The sequence below is a fragment of the Juglans microcarpa x Juglans regia genome, chromosome 1D (genome assembly GCF_004785595.1).
Source record: "Juglans microcarpa x Juglans regia isolate MS1-56 chromosome 1D, Jm3101_v1.0, whole genome shotgun sequence".
Taxonomy (NCBI): domain Eukaryota; kingdom Viridiplantae; phylum Streptophyta; class Magnoliopsida; order Fagales; family Juglandaceae; genus Juglans; species Juglans microcarpa x Juglans regia.
This window is the reverse complement of record NC_054594.1, coordinates 3,175,892-3,197,134: the sequence shown is the minus strand read 5'-3', so window position 1 is coordinate 3,197,134 and position 21,243 is coordinate 3,175,892. Positions and strand designations below refer to the sequence as shown.

Genomic DNA, 21,243 nt, shown 5'->3' with positions numbered 1-21,243 from the left:
CAAAACGGTGGGGTGCGTATTTTTCATTTACTCCCAGCAGTAAAAACCCAACACATAGTAGAGTTATGGTACTTACGATGGGTGTGCATCCAGTTAAACCCCCTCTCCCTTCTCTCTTTCCTCTTCTCCCATCGAAGTCATTCTTCTCCCTTAAGCCATTTTCGTAGGCAACAAACATGACAGGCATGTTGAAGAAATTCAGAGGACCATTAATGCTTAAACCATGTTCAACAAGAGCAAGAAGAAGGCTTCTGGGCCATTAAGTAAAGATGAGACTAATGTGATCTTGGGAGCATGGTATCATTTGGTGTTGTGCAGAATGGAGGAAACTGATGCAAAGCATAGAAGAACAAAGAGCCTGACCCTACGATCATTGGGTTAAATTTTGCAAAGGACAGAGAGCATTTTGTCACCCTCACTCTCTCTGCAGTCTGTACCTTTGTGACCGCGGCCCCAAAACATACCGCCCACACATAAAGATCTTCTCCACCCAATACTCACATTTTCCACCGTCAATGGCTCACACAAATTGAACAAATACCAAGAAAAAAAAAAAAAAAAGCAGAGAATGGAGACAGAGAGACCCCATCGCATGACAAGCACAAACGGCAGTAGCATTAGGGAGCCCGTCGATGACTCGATGGCCACATCTCTCTCGGTCTCGAGGGGAGCAACAATCGAAAATTTGAGCAAGTCACGGGATGGGGGGAGGGAGTGAGGGAAAGAGAGTGACAGAGGGCGGGGGTAAGATAGAATTGTAAAAAAATAATAGTAAAATAAAAATAAAAATCACCTGTGTACGAGCCTATGTTGTAATTTATTGCATCTCCTGCATGATAGATTGTGATTTGTTAGTGTAAATTGACACTAATCACCCGACCGGTCAGTAGTTGCTCTCATATGTTTAATGTTTCTTTAATTACTTCCTATATCATTTCTATTTATCTAGTTATTCCCACCGGATAATACATTCAAAAAATAAATAAATAAATAAGAAAAGAAAATGAGACTTGGACAGAGATCTTTTGCGCCGTACGTCGAACTTTCACATATAAAGGATAAATTTGATTCTTAGAGATTAATATTCTTGAAGGACGTTTTTTTTTTAAACGAATCTCATTCCATTAATTGAATGACATATAAAGTTGATTTAAAATAACAAGTCAATTACAAACATTAGTAATATTCCAGTACACTTTCGTGATTGACATAGTCTAGTCTAAATGGCTAATCTCTAAAGATTGAAGTCTAAGAAATAGCACAACTCTATTCACGACAGAGTTTTCAGTAACCAAATAACCATATTCTTGAAGGACTTGATCGGGTTATGGCAAAAATGCATTATTATATATATATAATCACTATTATGCCGATTATAGGGCTTGCATTAGCCTCCAAACAGTACTCATGATGAGGATCAGAAAACAAAACATAATAGATTTCCAAGCTTTTCGAATAATGCTATTCTGCATCATCTAAATTTTTATCATCCTCTCATCATCTTATGATGTGACATTAGGTGATTGAAAGTTATTTATTACATTTTACTTGTAAATCTATCATCTCATGCCACATCATGAGATGATAAGAAGATATGGGAGTTTGGATGATGAATAGAATTGTTCTTATTTGAAACATGTTTATAGCATTACTCAAAACAGCTTATCCTCGTCATCATTACCGTGAAAGTTGATCCTCGATCGATGGCCTCTTGGAGTTGGAGCTTTGCGTGCAAGCTAGGTTGTATGTGCATGCAGAAGCATTAATGAACATATGATTTATAATATATATGGCTCAGATTAAAATATTTTCTGGCAAACTCAAAATGCAATGAGCTATCAAGCTTCATTGTATAATATATATCTGTTCTAAAATCACACATAATTCTTGAAATAATAATTATGTCAATTAATAATACAAAAAGGAAAACACCCAACTCATATATCTACGTATAATAATACACTTTCTAGCTATTTCAATTCCTTTCCGAAAATGATAAACTTGTTCAATTCGATTAACAAAAAATAAAAAATAAAAACTCTTTTAGGCGTACAGTACTGTAGTAGTAGTATTTTCCGAATATGTACGTAAAATAATATATATATATATATATATATATATTTATATGACATGATATATATTATGACCCTAAAAGAAAGGAGCCCTTTTCGGTATCCCTTTCCTACTTCTTTTGCGAAAAGATTGAGGAGGTTCAGCAACCGGTACTGTCATATTCTCTTGATCTTTACTTTCTGGGCAAAATTGGGGAACACTTTCGTTAGCTATCACTACTTGCGAGATCATCAATACCTCAGTTTTTGCACATCCATCTGCCAGCGTGCTTAAATCCATCATACAGCTTTTGGCCTACAATAAATAATTACTTACGTGAATGAGATACTTAAATAACAATAAATCTTCCTTGAAAATTTCAATTTAAAATATTTAAAAAAAACAGTGAAAAATAATTAGAAAAAGTGATGATCTTACGTACTTTGCATGCGAGTGAACAAAATCTGAAAGAGTTTGATCTTTTCAACTTGAACGAAATAGACCTGGATGACTTCGGGAATTGATAGCCACATATTTTGCACTTGTGAGCAGCGTTAGCATGACTTACATGATTTGCTTCTTTTATTCTTGGACGAAGAAAGACTATAGAGTAAGAATTAATGCTGTAAGGATGGATATCGGAGATGTCGAATAGTAAACCAATGTCTTGAATCCGAAGAACAGCTCGATGCGAAGCTTTGTACACCTAAAACACAAAAATCACAAAGAATTTATTAATTACAAGGCCAAATAGGCGAGAAATAAGCCCCATATATATAATATATATCGTTTGAGATAATTAATAAATAAATAAATTTACCTGTAGAACTTGGTGACCTGCATGCATGCTGCTCTGAGTTTTACAAGTTTTACAAAGCACTTTGCCATTACAATCCAAGCAGAACTGGGTATTATCTTTGTCTTTATGTTCTTTGCATGGATCATGGAAGTTGGCGTCTAATATAGATGTTAACCACTTTGGAACTTCGACTGCTGCCATGCTTATAGCTAGCCCGGCCCTGGCTCTCAAAATACATCTCTTTTAATTTCCGATACAGCGATGTACTCACAGAAAATACTAATGCAGATGTCTTGAAAGAAGATTTTCCAGATTTCAATCTGTTTGCTAATGCAATTGCTTAATTAATGTAGCACATGATATTATAAATATTAATTTGGTTCTTGATCAGTCCAAGTTATATTATAATTAGATCTTCAAGTACTCCTAATTGGATTAGGAATTAATCAAGATAGATCTTCTAGCTAGCTAGCGAGGTATGGTATTTAATACACAAAATTCTAGCTACTTTCTTTTTGAAAATGATAAATAATTTGTTTGATTCGATTAAAAAAACATTTTTATTCGCTATTTCCCGAATACGTAAAATAATAATATAACATGATACAAACGGCCTATAGACTGACTTCTGGAATTCATATAAGCTACATATTTCGCAGTACTTGTCATGTGCGACAGCTAGCATTAGCATGAGTTGCATTTGGTCCTTTTAATTTTTCTTGAACGAAGAAATACTATATATATAGGGTAAGAATTAATGCTAGCTATAAGGATGGATATTGGATATTTCGAATAATAAAGCGAAGTCTTCAATTCGAAGAACAGCTCGATGTGAAGCGCGCTTTGTACATCTAAAAGATAAAAACTACAGAGAGTTTAAATACAAATCATTACAAGATAAATTAGTATTTGAGATAAATTATTTGTGACGAAAATAACTATAATTTACCGTGAGAATTGACTTATTTTAGTAAAAAAATAGTCATTTTTATAGTTATATATAATTGGCTACATATAAATTATTTAGGCAAGAAAATCATGCATATATTTGATGAGAAGAATAAAAAGGAACTTAAATTTATTGGCCTATTGAAGTACATACATGCTCTGCATGTGTAACGCTTCGGTCCCGAAGGTCTGGAGAGTTAGTTCCTGTCACCCAAAATCATTTCCATAACATAATTATATATACTCCAAAAACTCCATAAAATATAAATATACTAGTTTCAACCAAACATTTATGTTCCTTCACAAGGACACCAAATAAAGACCTCAACATAACAAATTAAAAATCTCCAAAAAGACTAAAAATATTCACATCTCCAAATACTCAAATCGCATAAAATAATAAATATGTTGAATAGGACTATACAATCATCCAATCTTCCTCAAACTTCCTACTCTTGATTTCCAGCTAAACCATCAAAATTATCTAAAAAATATTGTGAAGTTAAGGTGTGAGTTATCAACAATTCAGTAAGCAGAGAACATATACTAGTATGTAAACATGAGAGTTCTGAAAGCGGAACAAAATATTTTTATTTTCAGAATCTAGAATTAGAACATATTATCAAAATATCAGAGCGAAAATTTGAAAATATTCTTATTCAAAAATATCATTTGGCATAACATAACTGAGCATCACATCATAACATAATTCCATGTTTAACTCTAGCGGTAGGGTTGTACAAACCCCGGTGGCCAACCGAGCAAAAACAGAATGTGAAAGTTTTCTCTTATTATTCTCAGAGCCCCGAGTGTTTAATAGGAAAGATTACGCAGAAAACCACTTTGCTTCCAAAGTGGGTGCACCAGAAATAGAAAACTTGGTACCAACCGGAACAGAGGCCACAGTTTTACACTCGTTGTAAGGTTAGAACAGAATAAAAACAAAATATCATACCAGAGGTTTCAAGAGATCACATCATTTCATATCAAAGAACATAACATATTCAGAACACAACAGAATCAAATCAACATTATATAATTATGCACAAATGTTTATATTCGCTCTTTTTGCATAGTTCATAGATAGAATGTCAAAATAGCTCATGTCTACACCAGTCATGACAGAAAATATTTTTCTCTTTTATACATATTTCATGAGTAATGCAGAACAAATAATTGAGTTTGTCTCAAATATCTTTTCATAACAAAACATGCATATATTTCCAAAATCAACATTTATTCATTTGTTTTATGCAAATTCTAGTATAGGAACCCCACTTACCCGATTCTTCAAAATTTTTTAAATTTTTCCACAATTGTGCCAAGTAAAATCAATCGTCATCTATAAAATATACATGTAACTTATTTAAATCTCTAATTAAATCCATTTTTTGATATTTAAATCTGAAATATTAAAATAACATATTTTTCTACAATTTTAAAATTCTTGTTACCCTCAAATAAATCAACATTCACTAAATATCTCTAAATAATACATCAAAAATCTAAATTATTTTTCACCTTCAAACACCAAATTTCTCTTGATCAATCGTATCGTAAAATATAAATCTACGATTAACACTTATTGGTAGGGGTATTTACTTAATTTAAATTTCTAAGGGCTTAAAACTACAAGCTCCATGCGACAAAAACCTAGCCCTATTTAAAAACACAAGATGTATATATATGTTTTTAGGCTTTACAGAAGGCTACACGATAGATTCAACTACAAGCTCTATGCGACAAAAACCCAGCGCAATTTAAAAACACAAGATGTATATGTTTTGAGGCTTTACAGAAGGCTACACAATAGAATAAGTGGCAATTTGTTTTTGTAATATCGCTAAACTTGCGGTTCAAATTTATATTACGGAAATAACACAAAAAGCAATCCATGTTTTCTGAGAATAACAGAGTTACAAGGGAGAGCACCGTGCGACGGACTCACCGTGAGAGCAGCTACAAAGCAACGGCAAGGTGGCTGGGAGCGGTGGCAGAGCACTGTGGAAGGGAGAGAGAGAGAAAACTGTTACGGCGGAGAGTGAGAGAGAGAGAGAGAGAGAGAGAGAGAGTCTGAGAGATAGGGAGAGGGAGTTTACGTATCATGCAACGTGGGGGCAGCGAGTAGTGGTGCTGGACGTCAACTGGGTGGCGTCCGACGGTGGAGGCTTGTTCTCCAGCGTGTTCTGTTGCTGCTGGCTGTGGCGTCGTGGCCTCAACTGTGACAAGGCTTGGCTCTCGGTTTGGGGAACAAGTGCTCTGTTTTTCTTGCTTAAAACAGAGGCTTGTTCGTTTCCTTTATGCAGGCGGTTGCTTCCGTATTATGGGTGCACGAACGCCGTTGGTGTGGACGACGTGCGGCGGTGGCTTGGATCACAACGACTACCCTTTCGGTCGCACTGGACTGTCCGTGGTGAAGGCTCACAGTTGTTCCGTCGTGGCTTCGAGGCTGAGCTACTGGGCGAAAGTGGATGAGTTTGCTCTCGTCTCTAGCTGGCAACGTGGTGGTCAGGGTTCACAGTGGCTGAGCAGCGGTGTGTTAAGGTGGTGGTTTCCTAGGGTTTGCCTGCTGGAAAAACTATGTGCGGCAACACTAGCTTGGCGAAAAATTGAACATCCAGTTTATACATGAATATATATAGGACCGTAGCCGTGAATGCAGTGGGACTGTGGGAGGGAAACGTGCATGGCGTGGAGTCTGGACTTGTTCTCACTGGTTTGAGTTTTGAGCGTACGTGGTGGTTTGGACTTTCCGTGAGTTATCGGTCTCGGTTTAATCTTTAAAAATAATACAACTTATCTTGTAAATTTTTCGGATAAATTCTCACTTAAAGGAATTTTTCGGATAAAATCCATATTCTACCAAAACAAATTTTTGAGCCCATAGCTCATTTCAAATTACTTGTTATTTTCATACATAATAATCTAAAAGAAAATTTGGAACGCAAGCCGGCTTCGCGTTCGACCCGGGTCGTGGAAGTTTCCATCACAATCCAAGCAAATTAGCGTACGAATTCTTTATCATTGTGTTCTTTGCACGGGTCGTGGAAGTTGGCATCCGATAGGAAATATAAAATATAATAAAATTTGAGATAGAGAGGAGAGGATTGAGAAAGATTTTGTGGGCTACCTATTTATTGTTATCAGGTGTTATTGAATACAAACCATAGATTTATATTCATAGAAAAATTAAGATAGGATAGATATGATCTTAATCATTATGAAAATCAAATCAAATTCTAATTGACTTGATATTATCACCGACATCTCCCTTAAAGTACTGATTTAGGTGGAGAATTTTGAATTTTTGATTTTGAAATTTGAGTATAGCCTTTATATTCGTTAATTTGGTTGCCGATGAGATGAAAAAAATAACATTGGTGATTAAGTGACTGGCATGCATGAATTGGAACATCAAATCCGGAGTCATGACCAACAATGAGTTAATAATAGCCAAAACAAACAAAGAGCTAATAATAGGCTGAAAGATTGAGCTGATAATAGGCTACATATGGCCTTGATCAACTACAAGACTAAAATCAAAATGCCAAGAATGGGTTTAGAGCTTCAAACAATGTCAAAACAGATCAAAACTCAATTAAAATGACTCACGTACAATATCTAATAAAGATATTCTAAATGCATGGATTTGAGACAAAGAGATAAAAGTATCCAAAAAACTTTAAAAGAAATATTCTAAGTTCTTCAATTCTAATTGGATTAAGAGGTGGAAAATATATGACATGCACAAGTAGGTTGATTACTAAATATGCATAATAGGAAAGAGTCCTATGCTAACTACAGTCCGTATGAGACTCCTCCCATTTTTTTGCAGATTGCTAGTGTACGTTTATATTTTCTTTAATTTGGGTTCAATGAATTTCATTGATAAATGCGCAGTACCACTATTTTAAAATTCTACAAAATGTGTTTACTTGAATAATTTTCAATAATAAATTCACATGTCATTTGTTTTTTTTTCTTGATCCTGTTCATTATTTCCTTTGAGGTTAATGGTGGTTGGTTACTTGGCTCTATACGTTTTCAAAGCCAATTTGGGGAGCTACTTAGTGCATAGCGAGCACGGATGGCAAATGGGACTGATCATTAATGCATGTGATTACTAATTTATATCATTACGTGCCTTTCAATGCATGTTGGCCATTTCCACATGTTCACCTACAGTCGTGAAACCTTGTTTCCCATATATATTAAGGGTGCTACCCGCCCTACACTGGTGAGCAGCTACCTTTCCCGCACTCGGTTCCCATTTGGGCAGAGATCAGTCAATTTCTCCCCTAGTACTTTCTTGTCCCCGCCTCCATATACTCCCTAGTCCAGTCCATACGACGGGTGAACGGGTATCATTGTCGGCCACCATCCAAATGATCCCCACCCTTAGCGCCATTGTATGACAACCAAAAGCTATTTTAGGACTTGCTTCCTGACCTCTATATTACCATAGGGACTACAAGAACAGGCGCCATCGGCAGTCCTCTGATCAACTTAATGGATCATATGGTTGCTTTCATAGGGGCACCACACCTTGCATACATGTTATCAAGAAGTAAAACAAAGTAACGTACTCCTGGTAGTTTAAAGCAGTGATGACCAAAATTTATAATTTCTGGGGTGATTGAAAATTCGACGGTAAATTTAAGAAACTTTTCAAGACCTCGAGGTGGTGTATCCATGGTTTCGATATAGACAACATTTGGCTTTTTCTCATCAGAATTTCACTCATGCATTAATGCCTTAAAAAATGAATTCATTGTCAATGTTGTGATAGTAGGTTGGTAATAATCTTTTGTGGGTTAACATTTTACTTATAAGAACTTATATTATAAGTTCTTTAACTCGTAATTGGATTAGGAGGTCGAAAATAGACAAAGTAGGGTTCTTATATTTCCATAATATATAGGAGTCCTAGTCTAACTATTTAAGGCTGCGTTTGATTACAAGACTCAGTTGAGGTCAGTCTAATTTTAAGCTGAGTCTAACATTCAAACACCCAACTTTCAAATCACTAAACTCATTTCAACTCAAAACCTCTTCACACGAGGGACCCATAACATTTTTCAACTTAACACATTTTTATACATAGGACCCACAACTTTTTTCAAATTTTTATAAAAGTACTAAACTCATCTTAACATCCAAGCACACTTTAAACTTAGTTTAGATGGGCTCTACATAATTTCTTCCACTAGTCAACTCACTACTATTCATAAAGAACTGAGCTCAGCTCAACATCCAAACGTAGCCTAAGGTTGCGTTTGGATGTTGAACTGAGTTGAGTTGAATTGAGTTGAAATGATAAAATATTGTTAGAATATTATTTTTTAATATTATTATTATTTTAAAATTTGAAAAAATTGAATTGTTTATTATATTTTATATTAGAATTTAAAAAATTTATAATGATGAGTTGAGGTGAGTTGAGTAACCAAACCAAGCCAAATGACATTGTGTGAAACTCCTCTCGTTCTTTTGATGATTTCTAATGTAACTTTATAGTTATTTGGTCAATGGATTTTTTATTTTTTGGATAAATTTGCCATACGTGCTCATCTTAGAATTCTGAACTGATTGATGCCTGTGATTACTTGATATCATTACGTGTCTTTAATTGCATGTTGGCCAGTTTCACATATCATGTACAATCGTGTTGAATCTTATAGTTAATGTCACTATGTTTTCCAGATTGAAAAAATGCATACAAAGCACAAGGCGAATATGAAGCCAACAAGGTGGAATTGTTTCCCATATCCTTGCAAAGTTGCAACAGTACGAGAGAGTTGTAAATTTAATTAACCAGTCACTAAGATTTTTAATTGAACTTATTTCTAATGCAATTTTTTTTATTGGTGACCTATTAAATGACAGCGAGTCTATATCGGCATCATCGATACAAAGAAAACATCTACTTTTCCAAAAATCGTGATGTCATTAGCAGTCTTCAAAAATCATCTGACAATAACATTGCTATCATATATAAAAAATACAATGTGATTACATAATAAAAGTTATTTTTTTTAAGTAGGCATTACTAACTAATCGAGTAATGCTATATACAATTTTCATTTGAGAACTGCATTGCAAGCATAGTCAATTTTATCTTTAAATTTTTTTAAAATTACAATAATATCCTTATAAATATGGCATTTTTTTCCATTTAAAGAAGAGTTTACACATACAGTTCCCGTTTGGAGACTGTAAATAGAATTTCTCTTACCATAAAGGATTAGAGACACATGAGAAAAGAGTTGGGATCCCCAACTATTAGTCATTCTAACTACTACAAAATTATAAAACTAAAAAATGGATCAAGGAAAAATAGCTAGGTTGGTCTTAATCATCATCCCCACGTGAATTATTGAACAAGCTAAAGGAAAACCGCCTTCGGCGACTGTTCCTTTTCACAATCTATCTAGAAGACTATGGTGTTATGATTGGAGACTGTGATAAGTTGAGAAGCATTTCATTTGGTTTCTCTAGACTTGCCGATGGAGAGACTTGATTACTCTTGCCTCATATTATCAGGTAGGAAAAATAGTAAACAGCATAGATGTATACCCAACTTTAGTTGCCGAGTTGGCAATAGTCAAAATATATGCTTGCAACTGCATGTACTATCCCAACACACATGAGGTCAACCGTCGGTCACAAGCTTACTTCCTTCCCGTCACCAAACAAGGTTGAAACAAGAAAATGCAAGAGAGTAAAAACTCAAGAAAGGAAAACCAAGAACGAAATTGTCATTTCTTGAAAGAGATTTTCCAATAATCTCCAAACTCCACTTAGTTCAACATATACTAGAATGAATCTCATTTCAGAATGAATCTCATTTCTCGTGCTTCTCAACGTTAAACACAAACTACTACTAATAAAATGCAACGTTTAATTACAAACTACTCAATATGCATCATTTCATTGAACCCAACTATTGCCCCTCAGCCTTAACAAAATGCACCGCTTCACTAAAGCTGCAACGAATCATTTTGTACAGCCACTATTGTCCTTCATTCCTTCGCAAAACGCACCGCTTCACTAAAGTCACAACGCATCATTTCACTATTCCTTCTATTAATACAGTTACTCTTCCCTTTTCTCATAAAATCATTTACAGACTTCTATTTCCAGAACATATCTTACATTCCCTTCCCCTTTAAGGCCCTTAACTTGAAGGCACTTACAATTCTCTCTCTCTCTCTCTCTCTCCCCCCCCCCCTCCTAAAGGACACCTTGTAAGGTTAGAGCCTAAAAAAGACCCACTCTTCTATTTCAAAACTTATTTATGTCCTCTTTTTGTCAACACAAATTTTCATTCTCTACTAGGCCTTAAGCAAATTCTCTCTCAATAGTAATATAAGTTGCTCCCTTGACTTCAACTGCTGATCCACTGCAACATTAGAAATTTTTCCTAAAATGTAGGTCAGCAGCTTTGATGGAAGGTACCTTTAAAGTGCCTCAAAGGGAGATATTCCAATGGAGGTGCATGTGACATATGGTGTTACAACATCATTATGGCATAGGAATCCACATGCTCCACTCATTTGGTTTATGACTCCTATAGCACCTCAAATAACTTTTTAAACACTTGTTCAATACTTCAGTTTGGCCATCGGATTAAGGGTGATATGTTGAACTAAAATCCAATGATATGCCTTGTAAGTGAAATAACTCCCTCTGAAATGAGCTAAGAAAGATTGGCCCCTATTCGAGACAATGGACTTAGGGAAACCAATGGAGTTTGAAAATTCTAGAAAAGAACACTTGAACCACTTTACTTGTTATGTAGGGGTATGAAAGAGGAAAAAATTGGCAAATTTTATGAGTGTCTACCACAGTGAACACCTCACTCAAATCCATTTGAGAAGGGAAAGCCTTCAATGAAGTCTATGCAAATGTCCAACTATGGAGAATTAGGAACTGGTAGTGGATGTAGTAAACCAGGTGGGTGAAGTGTCTCATACTTGCTAGACTGGCACACATCACATTCCTTGGCCATTTTCTTCATATCCTTGTGCATGCCTTCCCAATAAAAACCTATCATTGCCTTTTAAAGTGTCTTATGATAGCCCACATGCCCTATGGGCTATGGTGCATATGTTGCATATGTTGCATTACCATGGCCTTAAATGGTGAATAAGGAACCATCACTAACTTTCGCTTCCTAAACAATAAGTTTTGTTACAATGAATAATGCTTTGTACCTACAAAGCCTTGTTGCAACTTAGAATACACTCAGTCTTGGTCATAACAAATAACTTTGCTTAAGTTCCTATATCCAAAGTGGAGTTGGAAAAGAAATTAAGGTTATAATGGTTGTCTACTCCTCAGCTCCTCTAGAAAGTGCATCAACCACTTGATTCTCCTTGCCCATTTTATAGTCAATTGTGAAATCATAACCACCATCAACTTTGATATCCATTTCTGCTGAGCCTCGATACCCACCTTCTATTCCAACAAGTATTTCAAAGCATGTTGCACAGTCTTGACCTTAAAGGTTCAATAAGTATGGTCTCCATTTACTAAATGCAAATATTAGAGCTAACAGCTCATTCTAATAAGTAGATAGTAATAAGGTTTTACCCTTCAAAAACTTGCTATAAAATGCAATAGGCTAGCCTTCTTACATAAGCATAGCCTCTAACCCAACCCAAAAGCATCACATTCAATGGTAAATTCTTTCAAAAGTCTGGTAACCTCAAAACAAAAGGTTTAGTGACAACTTGTTTCAATGGGAGAAATGATGTGGTAGTTTTATCAATCCAAATAAATGAGTTTTCTAGTTAATGGGGCTGCTATAGAACCATAATTCTATAGCATCCTGATACCATGAATGACAGCATCCTAATACCACACCGGAGTGTCACTCTTCATATGGTAAAAAGCCATCAAAAGTCTCCGACTCACTTATATTTAATGGAATTCAAAGTATTGGATGGCTTTGAAAATCCATCTAACAGGATTATTTCCATCAAAATGGGAAAATCCAAGCTTAACTCCCCTTGGCAAGGATCCCCTCTCATCGTTATTCATTACTTTAGGCCCATGAGCCCATTCTTAGAAGGAGTTACTTGCTGACTCTCAACTAATTTTCTAATCATATCAGTGAGTTGATCTAACCTATTGGTAATTCCATGGATGGCAGGATGATGTTCATCCAACTGCTTCTGAATTGCTTCTTGCTATCTTTGTGAGCCTTCTTGGTGTAACTTCAAGGCTGCTGCACATGTGCCTTCTGTCATGAGAGGATCGATCACTCTAATACCAACTTTCACAAGCTTACTTCCTTCCAGTAACCAAACAAGAATGTAAAAACTCAACAAAAGAAAACCAAGAATGTAACTGTCATTTCTTGGAAGAGATTTTTTAGTAATCTCCAAACTCCACTTAGTTCAAAATATGCCAAAATGAATCTCCTTTCACATGATTCTCAGCTTTATTCTTAGCTTTCATTAAACCAATTATTGCCCCTCAGCCTTAACAAAATGCACCGCTTCACTAAAGCCGCAACACACCATTTTGCACAGCTACTGCTATCCTTCATTCCTTCGCAAAACACATCTTTTCACTAAAGTCACAACGCACCATTTCACCCTTCCTTCTATTAATAGCATTACTATTCCCTCTTCTCATAAAATTAACTCCAGACTTCCCTTTCCAGAATACCTCTTATAGCGTTGAGGGTGGAGGCTTGGATTATATATGTGTTGCCATTAAACAAGGTAATTGTCCCATGTGTATCCACCCATGTGTTCTATTGGCAAATAAAAGCCGGTAAATATAGTATCGACGTTTAGCTCCAAGTTGATTGTGTTAATGGAACACCGATAAACCAACTCTTTCTTTTTTTTTTTTTTTGTAGTGATAGACATGGACAAGTAGGTCGATTATTCCTCCCATTTTTTGCAGATTTTTAATGTAGCTTTATGTTTTCTTTAATTTGGGTTCAATGGATTTCATTGATAAATGTGTAGTACCACTTTATCTTAAAATTCTGCAAGATGTGTTTGTTTGTATAATGTTAAGGTATTTCCAATAATAAGTTCACATGTCTTATTGATTTTTTTTATTTTTTTATTTTTGGTCGTGTTCGTTAGTTTCTTTGAGATTAATGCTGATTTATTATTTGGGTCTATACGTTTTTAAAGCCAATGTTTAATTACTAGAGTCCTATGATTATGAAGCTTAGAGGAAACATAATGTACAGCTAGGACGGATGGCATTCTGGACCGATTATTGCCTTTGATTTCTAATTTATACTATTTCATGTCTTTCAATGTATATTAGCTAGTTCCACATGTTCATGTACAGTCCCGAAACCTTCTTTGCCATAGGGTGAGCAATCACCCCTCCCAAAACCCGCTTCCATTAAGGTGGAGGGCTAGAATTTCTCCGAGTACTCCGCCCACACCTCCGTATACTCCCTAACTCTGTCTGTTTGACGAGCAAACAGATGGCTCAGTCCACCATCCATATCCCCATACCCTTAGCACCATCATATCACAACCAGAAGTTGCTTTAGGGTTTGCATCCTGATCTTTATATTACCATAGGGACTATATAAACACAGGCACCATCGACATACCTCTGATAAGCCTAGTTGGATCACATGGTTACTTTCATAAGGGCACCACTGTTATAAACTCACTAGATAGAACTCACCCTTGAAAATCGACTTACAAGGGAAAGGTGCCTAAGGGCTTATAAACTACCAACCAATCTCATACTTAGTCAACTAATGGATGCAAGACTCTGGTTCTTGGAGCGCAAGAAAGACTCTGCTTGGATCTTGTGATTGTGACGTTCGGGTTCGTGGGGCTGCATGGCTGTTGATGTAGAGGCAGGTCGACGTTCTTATGTTGATCTAGTCTATGCAATACCTCAACCAATTCCAGAGATCTTTATGGCTTATCGAGGACCAAAATACGTAGATGGAGAACTATGTTTTCAATTCTCTAAGGAGGAGATAGTCCGATCCTTTGAGCCTTTCCGTTTCTCCATTGTTCTTAAATTCTTACGGCAGAGGCCTTCTTTGGATGCTATCAGGCTTTACATTCACAACCATTGGGGATTATCTTGTTTACCAGTGGTTTCAACTATGAGACGTCCAAAAAACGTATTTGTATGTGTGTCAAATGAAGCAGATTCTCATAAAGCACTTTCACGTGAAGTATGTGAAGTGAATGGAATACATTACAGATTGTTTCATTGGAAACCTGATTTTAATGAAGATGAAGAACCTGGTTTCAACTATGGATTGGTTCCTGTTTGGACCGCATTGCCTAGGTTCCCGCCCAATTTCTATCAAGAATCATTCTTAAAAATATTCACTGCACCGATAGACCATTATATTCGTAAAGATAACCCGACGGTCTGTGCAACTCGTACAGATGGTGCACTTCTATGCCTGGAGATGGACGCTTCGAAGGAGCCAATCCCTTATTTTTAGATAGGGCTGCCGGGTAGTGGTCACAAACAGGAAGTGATCTATGATACATTACTAGCATTCTGTTCTCAGTGTAAAATTCAAGGTCATAATGTGCGTACCTGTAAAATGATGATCCTACAGAATGGCGAAAAAGTCCGGGAGAGGAAGAAGGGAGTAGAGACTGAAACTGCAAAAGAAGTCCAAGACGCAAAAAAATTGGATGACGTTGGTAAAGGCAATGGTGCAATGTTTATTTTGGAATATGATATTGGTAATACTAGTAACATTTTGCAACTCTAGGTTGTGGATGTGGCCACAAAACATCCGGTGAATGAGTCCAAAGGTGGTACGTAGGATAACTGCGGAGTGGAGGATAATAATGTGACTGATAAACCGGCGGACGAGTTTGTATCAAAAGAGGGTGAGCGTTCAGTTGAAAGGGTTGTAAATACGCAGGAGGATGTGGGAGAGGTTAGGTTGGCAACTGATGATGATGATGCCTTACTAGCGCCTGATGATGCTTTCTTCACATTGGAAACTCTGTTTCTGAACCTGATCCGAAACTTGATGCTGAGATATTTGATACTCGAAAAGATTATGCCATGGAGAATGAAGAGAATGAACCAAAAAAAAGAAAGGGTACTTGGAAAATTTTTGAGAAGGTTCGGAGATCGTCTCGGGGTTTTAGCCAGACCTAATAAACTTTGACATGGAATATCCGAGGTCTATGTACCTCGAAAGGGATATTAAAGAAGTTGGTTTGATGGAACCTTTTGCGTTGTCTGATAAAGCTCAGGGTGCTTTACGGAAGTGCCGTCTATATCTTGTTGTTTATCGTTTTTTGTCTTAGAATTTGGTCTTTGTTTGGGCTTTATTTTGTCTTCGAGATTTGTGTCTAGGTTGTATTTCCTCGGAGTCCATGACTAGACCACGGTTTTCCTCATCCACTAGTGAGAGTAATAAATAAAATTGAGGAGGGGTCTCTCGTGGACATGAGACCCTAACTCTTAAATAAATAATCTCAAAGTCGATGTGGGATTGTAACAACCACCATGCTCCGCAGCCGATGTCCATGGCAGTCTAGGCGCTCGCACAGGCTAGCTGTGCTATAGGTCTTTCCTAGCCCCGGACCAACACTACCATGCTGGCATCACCCCCCGTGCCACACGATTGCAACTGTGCCAACATGAACTGCATACGTGGGGTGGCCCTGATACTATTTATTATGAACCCACAAGATAGAATTCACCCTTAAAAACTGACTTACAAAGGAAGGATGCCTAGGGGTTTAGAAACTACCAACTAATCTCATACTTAATCGATGTAGGATCGTAACAACCTCACCTTGCATACATATTATCAGGAAGTAAAATAAAGCAACGTATACTTTGATAATTGTTTTTGGTGGTTGCAGATTCGACGGTAAATTTGAGGGGTGTTTGTGCACTTGTCCCAAAAAGCTTCCTTGCGAATGGTATGAAAAGCATTGGAACGTATGATTCCCAATAAATTTTTCAAGACCTCGAAGTGGTTTATCCATGGTATCGACATAGACAACCATTGTCTTTTTCTCATCACAATTTCGCTCCAACATTAATGCCTTAAAAAAATGAGTTTCTAGCCAATGCTGTGAGACTAAGTTAGTAACATTTGCTCTTTCTATGAATAAGAAATACTACCATTGAACAAAATTAAATTTTGGAAAACATGACTGTTGATATTTGCCCATTTCATTTGTACAAATTTCAACTGCCGCTCAGAATTTCATAAAGAAGGAAGAAGCCAAAGATTGAAGAGAGATGAAGCAAATGAAAGGGACCAACACAAGAATGCCATTGCAGCAGACAACTGATATCTACTACATAAGTTTGCAGGGCAGTAGGATCTTCCGGCATCATGCAGGAGATCTGTGACACTAGCTGTCGAAGACGCTGCAGCTAGCAAGAGAAACGACAAAACCTGAGATAAAACAAAACGTTATATCCCTCTTAAGCAGTTACAAGGATGATATCATGGAGTTCTTAAATAATTCAAAATGCAGGTACCAAATCTCCTAGAATAATGACCAATATTATTCTTGGTTGACGAGGTAAACATCTAATGAAAACAGAATGTGCATCCACTACCAGCAGCGTCAGGCTCCAGGGAATTGCCAAACCCATGACTGTCACCAAATAGCTGTAAAATCAACATAAGGAATACATTGTTAAGAAATCAGCTAGAAAATTCAAAGTAACAGTGCCACAATATATGTCATAACATGTCATTAAATATTAGAAATGGCACTAAACAATACTCACAGTTCATGGATAAGAAATGCAACGGATTTGGTACACCAACACAGAAAACTAGAATGTCATCGACAAAGAAAATTCTTACATATTTGGGAAAAAAATACACACTGTACCCTACAACTACCAGTTGTTTTACACTTTGCAGCCAAGCTACAAAAACTGACACATTGCACTGTCCAATTACCAAAAACTGACATATAGCACATTTGTCCAATTTTGACCATTAAGATGGAGGAAAAATTGGTGAAATGAGTCGAATCTTAAAAGATGATATGCTTGCGATTTTTTAATAGTTTGAGGATGCAATGTGCCAATTTTCGTAATTTGGAGTTAAACTGTACTTTGCCCTGAATCTAATCTAGAGAAGGTAATTTCTTGGGCAAACGAGTTTCTGCCCATTGTATCGAGTCACCAAGCCTAGCATAGTTAATAGATGAAATAAATGAGCCAACCTTCCATTATCACAAGGAGTGGCATCACTAGTATACATAAAAATCTGATGGCAGACAGATTTGTTTCTCAACTGTTTCAAATGATAAGATTGGTGTACCATGACGATGCAACCAGTGATTTAAAATGTTTTACTCAAAGTTGAGGAAACTGGAAATGAGTGCACAAGAAACTGTTGACAACATCTACCTAGTCAAAACATGCATACAAACCCAAGCCTAAACCCTCCCAAGGCATGAAGCATTAAGCAGTCATCAGAAATCATATGTGCCAAGTTACCTAGTTCTTAATTCCAACATTCAAACAGACGTGCATGAAATTCATTGTCATGCTACTTCCAGAGGATATCAGGGACAGAACAAATTCCATCTAGGAAGGCATATTAAAAGGAAGATCAAACCAATATGTACCACCTCAAAACCAATTCAGACTCTATACCACCCACCATGGGAAATTTGCACTTTTTTTTATCAGTAAGCAAGTTTTATGGTTAGAAATAGGTATAGCCCAAGTACATAGGACATATACAAGTGCACTTTTCAACATAGTTGCATCCAGAAACAACACCACAATGAAGCTTCAAGAATACGGACCACCAAGACAGAACAAAAGAATTTCTTTTTTGGTCAGTAAGAGAGAACACAACAATTAAACAATTACTCATCATAGATTTGAACTACCTCCCAAGCAACATTTCACACTCCTCCTTGATCAACATCACTTCCATCTGCAATAAAGACCAATCTTTAATGCAGCCTGGTTTTAATGCTGACACTTCATTTGCTTTATTATAGGAATGGGTTATTTTAATATGACATTTTACCGCGTAAAATATATCCTTACCATTTGAGCAGTACTTTGATTTTACTTTTCCTGGAGTTAAATTGATAAAGAAGACACTTCTTAATCAAACAGCACTTACATGCCCAAGAGATTTAAAACTCAAAATTAAAATCACATACCTGCTTACATATAAAATGCCACGTCCCTACATCAATTTACTGAAGAGCAGTGTACTACTAACAATTTGATTAAATGCACCCCTTTTAGCATTTTTCATATTGAAGCCAAGTTTCCACGATGCTCCAATACATGCACAAAAATAATGACCCCTTGAAATCTTTCTCCCCATACCAACACTTTCGAATGGAAAACACAATATTATTATGAAGGAAATGCTCTCAACCTTAAGGCCTAGTTTGGATAGCAAGATACTCTTATCTCATCCCATCCCATCTCATCTCAATATCCAAACAACACAAATACAAACACTTTTCAATTTCGAATCTTCAAATTTTTCATCTAATCAGTACCTAATTATTACAATTTTTCCAAACTTCCAAATAAAACACAAAAAACAATTCAACTTTTTCAAATCCCAAAAAAATAATAATATTAAAAAATAATATTCTAACAATATTTTAACTTTATAATATTTTTATTCAAATCTGTCTCTCTCGTTTCTCAAAACCGTATAAACATCTTAACTCAAATCATTTCACTACTATCCACAAACCATTTCACTATTATTCATAGAACATCTTATCTCATCTCATCTCACTATCCAAACGAGACCTTCCTAAGAATCTGTTTTAGTAGATACTCTAGAAACTACTCTTTTTTCCATCCCTTCACTCATTGGAGCTCGGTCAATGGATCCTCAGAATTCCTACCACCACTCCCCTCTTCAACTTATAATTTCCATTAATTCAACTTAACTAAACTAAACTGTGCACCTTAGTCACAACTGTTGATTTTCATTGACATTAGGAGATGCCAAAATTGAAATTGAAAAAGCACATTGAGCACACAATCAAGCATACAACATGAGCACGTACTACCAGGGCAGACCCTGGAATTTTTTTTTAACTCACTGCTCTTTCTCTTGACTTATACTCCAGCCACTTAAACTCACTCGAAATGGGCTGCATCCAACCAAAAGAAGTAGCCTATAAGCCAATACCCTATATTCCTATCTTCACCTCCTATAAATTCCTAGGAGTCTTTTATGTTCATGTATTTTCCACCAATTGCATTCGCAACCTAAGAACATCTCCCATTCCTCCAACCAAGAGAATCCAAAATTCATATTGAATTCCTATGCTTTTCAGCAACCAAACTCTCTAATAAAAATACTTCATTGACTTTATGATCATCGCAGTTTTCCTTTCCCCATGTTCATACCACCCCACACGGTAACACCCAATAAATTGAATAATAATTTGAGCAAAAAGAGATGGGTATTGAAGAATAAGCCAAAACCCACAAAATGGCTCGATCAAAACACAATTCTAAAGTTCGAGGTAAAGGAAATTGAGCTTACCAGAAGGAAGTATAGCTGTAGAAATCAACGTTCAAGCACATGAAGAGAAGGGAGGCAGAGGAGAAGACAGTCTGACCCAACCGCAGAGCTAAGCTGGCGCTGGTTCCCAACGCCCCTGGCAGATTGTCCATGCTATGGTTACTCGCATGCAAGGCCTCGTCATAGTCAATCCCAATTCTCGGCGGCCTTAGCCATTCCTTGAACGAATCCTGGTACGCCAGGGAATGTAGTAGTTTTGAAAGAAAAGGAAAAAGTTAAAAAATAAAAATAAAAAACGAAAACGGAGCAGATGAAAATGGAAATACAGATATTTTATGGTAATCGGTCAGGTGAAGGGGGGAAAAAAAGAGAGGAATGCGAGTGAGAACGTAATGGCTACGCTGCTTGGCATCATCTTATTCCTCGGTGGGATTTGATTTCCACCGGCGACTCGCGAGGCTTTTTTCATCATCACGCCATATAATTTATTTATGTTTACTTAATTTTGATTATTAATATATATTTATATTTATTTGGTTATTTATTTATTAGATATAAATTAATGTTTATTAAAAAAATGAATTCTACAAGTTCAAATAGATAAATTCCCACAATTTTTTTGTAAGATTATTCCCTAATCAAAGTGTAAAAAATTTAGTTATTTTTTAGTGAGATTTATTTTTTATAATTGACTGCAGCGCATTTCAAGCCTTTTCTTCTTTCATTTTCTTTTTAATATTGTTTTAACATTCTTAATTATTAAATATATATATATATATATATATATAATTTCAGTAATCATTTCCTTAACTATTAAGTAAAAAGAAACTAAAATGCTTGAGCGCGCCCGAGCGGTAACTTTGAACGATAACTTTAACGGAGCTCCACTAACATTTTCTTTTGCTTATCTATTTAGAAATTGTACTATCCATTCTTGCTATTTTATATACCGACCAAA

At 36.2% G+C, this 21,243-nt stretch overlaps 2 protein-coding genes across 5 annotated transcripts; both read right to left on the bottom strand.

The window, feature by feature from the left end:
- Nucleotides 1–2,148: 2,148 nt before the first annotated feature.
- Nucleotides 2,149–3,052, bottom strand: LOC121237033 (protein RGF1 INDUCIBLE TRANSCRIPTION FACTOR 1-like). The gene is made up of 3 exons (XM_041133588.1): nucleotides 2,873–3,052; nucleotides 2,621–2,758; nucleotides 2,149–2,367 (listed from the first exon to the last, which is right to left on the bottom strand). The coding sequence occupies exons 1-3, from the start codon at nucleotides 3,050–3,052 to the stop codon at nucleotides 2,149–2,151; spliced, it is 537 nt and encodes a 178-aa protein (XP_040989522.1).
- A 13,879-nt stretch (nucleotides 3,053–16,931) lies between these two features.
- On the bottom strand, nucleotides 16,932–20,750 carry LOC121242929 (CASP-like protein ARALYDRAFT_485429). Of its 4 annotated transcripts, none has more exons than XM_041140951.1 (4): nucleotides 20,612–20,749; nucleotides 20,307–20,515; nucleotides 17,285–17,417; nucleotides 16,932–17,198 (listed from the first exon to the last, which is right to left on the bottom strand). In XM_041140951.1, exons 2-4 carry the CDS (start codon nucleotides 20,435–20,437, stop codon nucleotides 17,004–17,006), a joined length of 459 nt encoding a protein of 152 aa, XP_040996885.1. In that variant the 5' UTR covers nucleotides 20,438–20,515; nucleotides 20,612–20,749; the 3' UTR covers nucleotides 16,932–17,003. The 4 variants fall into 4 exon arrangements, with proteins under 4 accessions (XP_040996885.1, XP_040996903.1, XP_040996876.1 ...); XM_041140969.1 differs by lacking the exon at nucleotides 20,612–20,749 and adding an exon at nucleotides 18,664–18,710 and having other exon boundaries at nucleotides 20,307–20,445; XM_041140942.1 differs by having other exon boundaries at nucleotides 20,307–20,750.
- Between the last annotated feature and the right edge of the window lie 493 nt (nucleotides 20,751–21,243).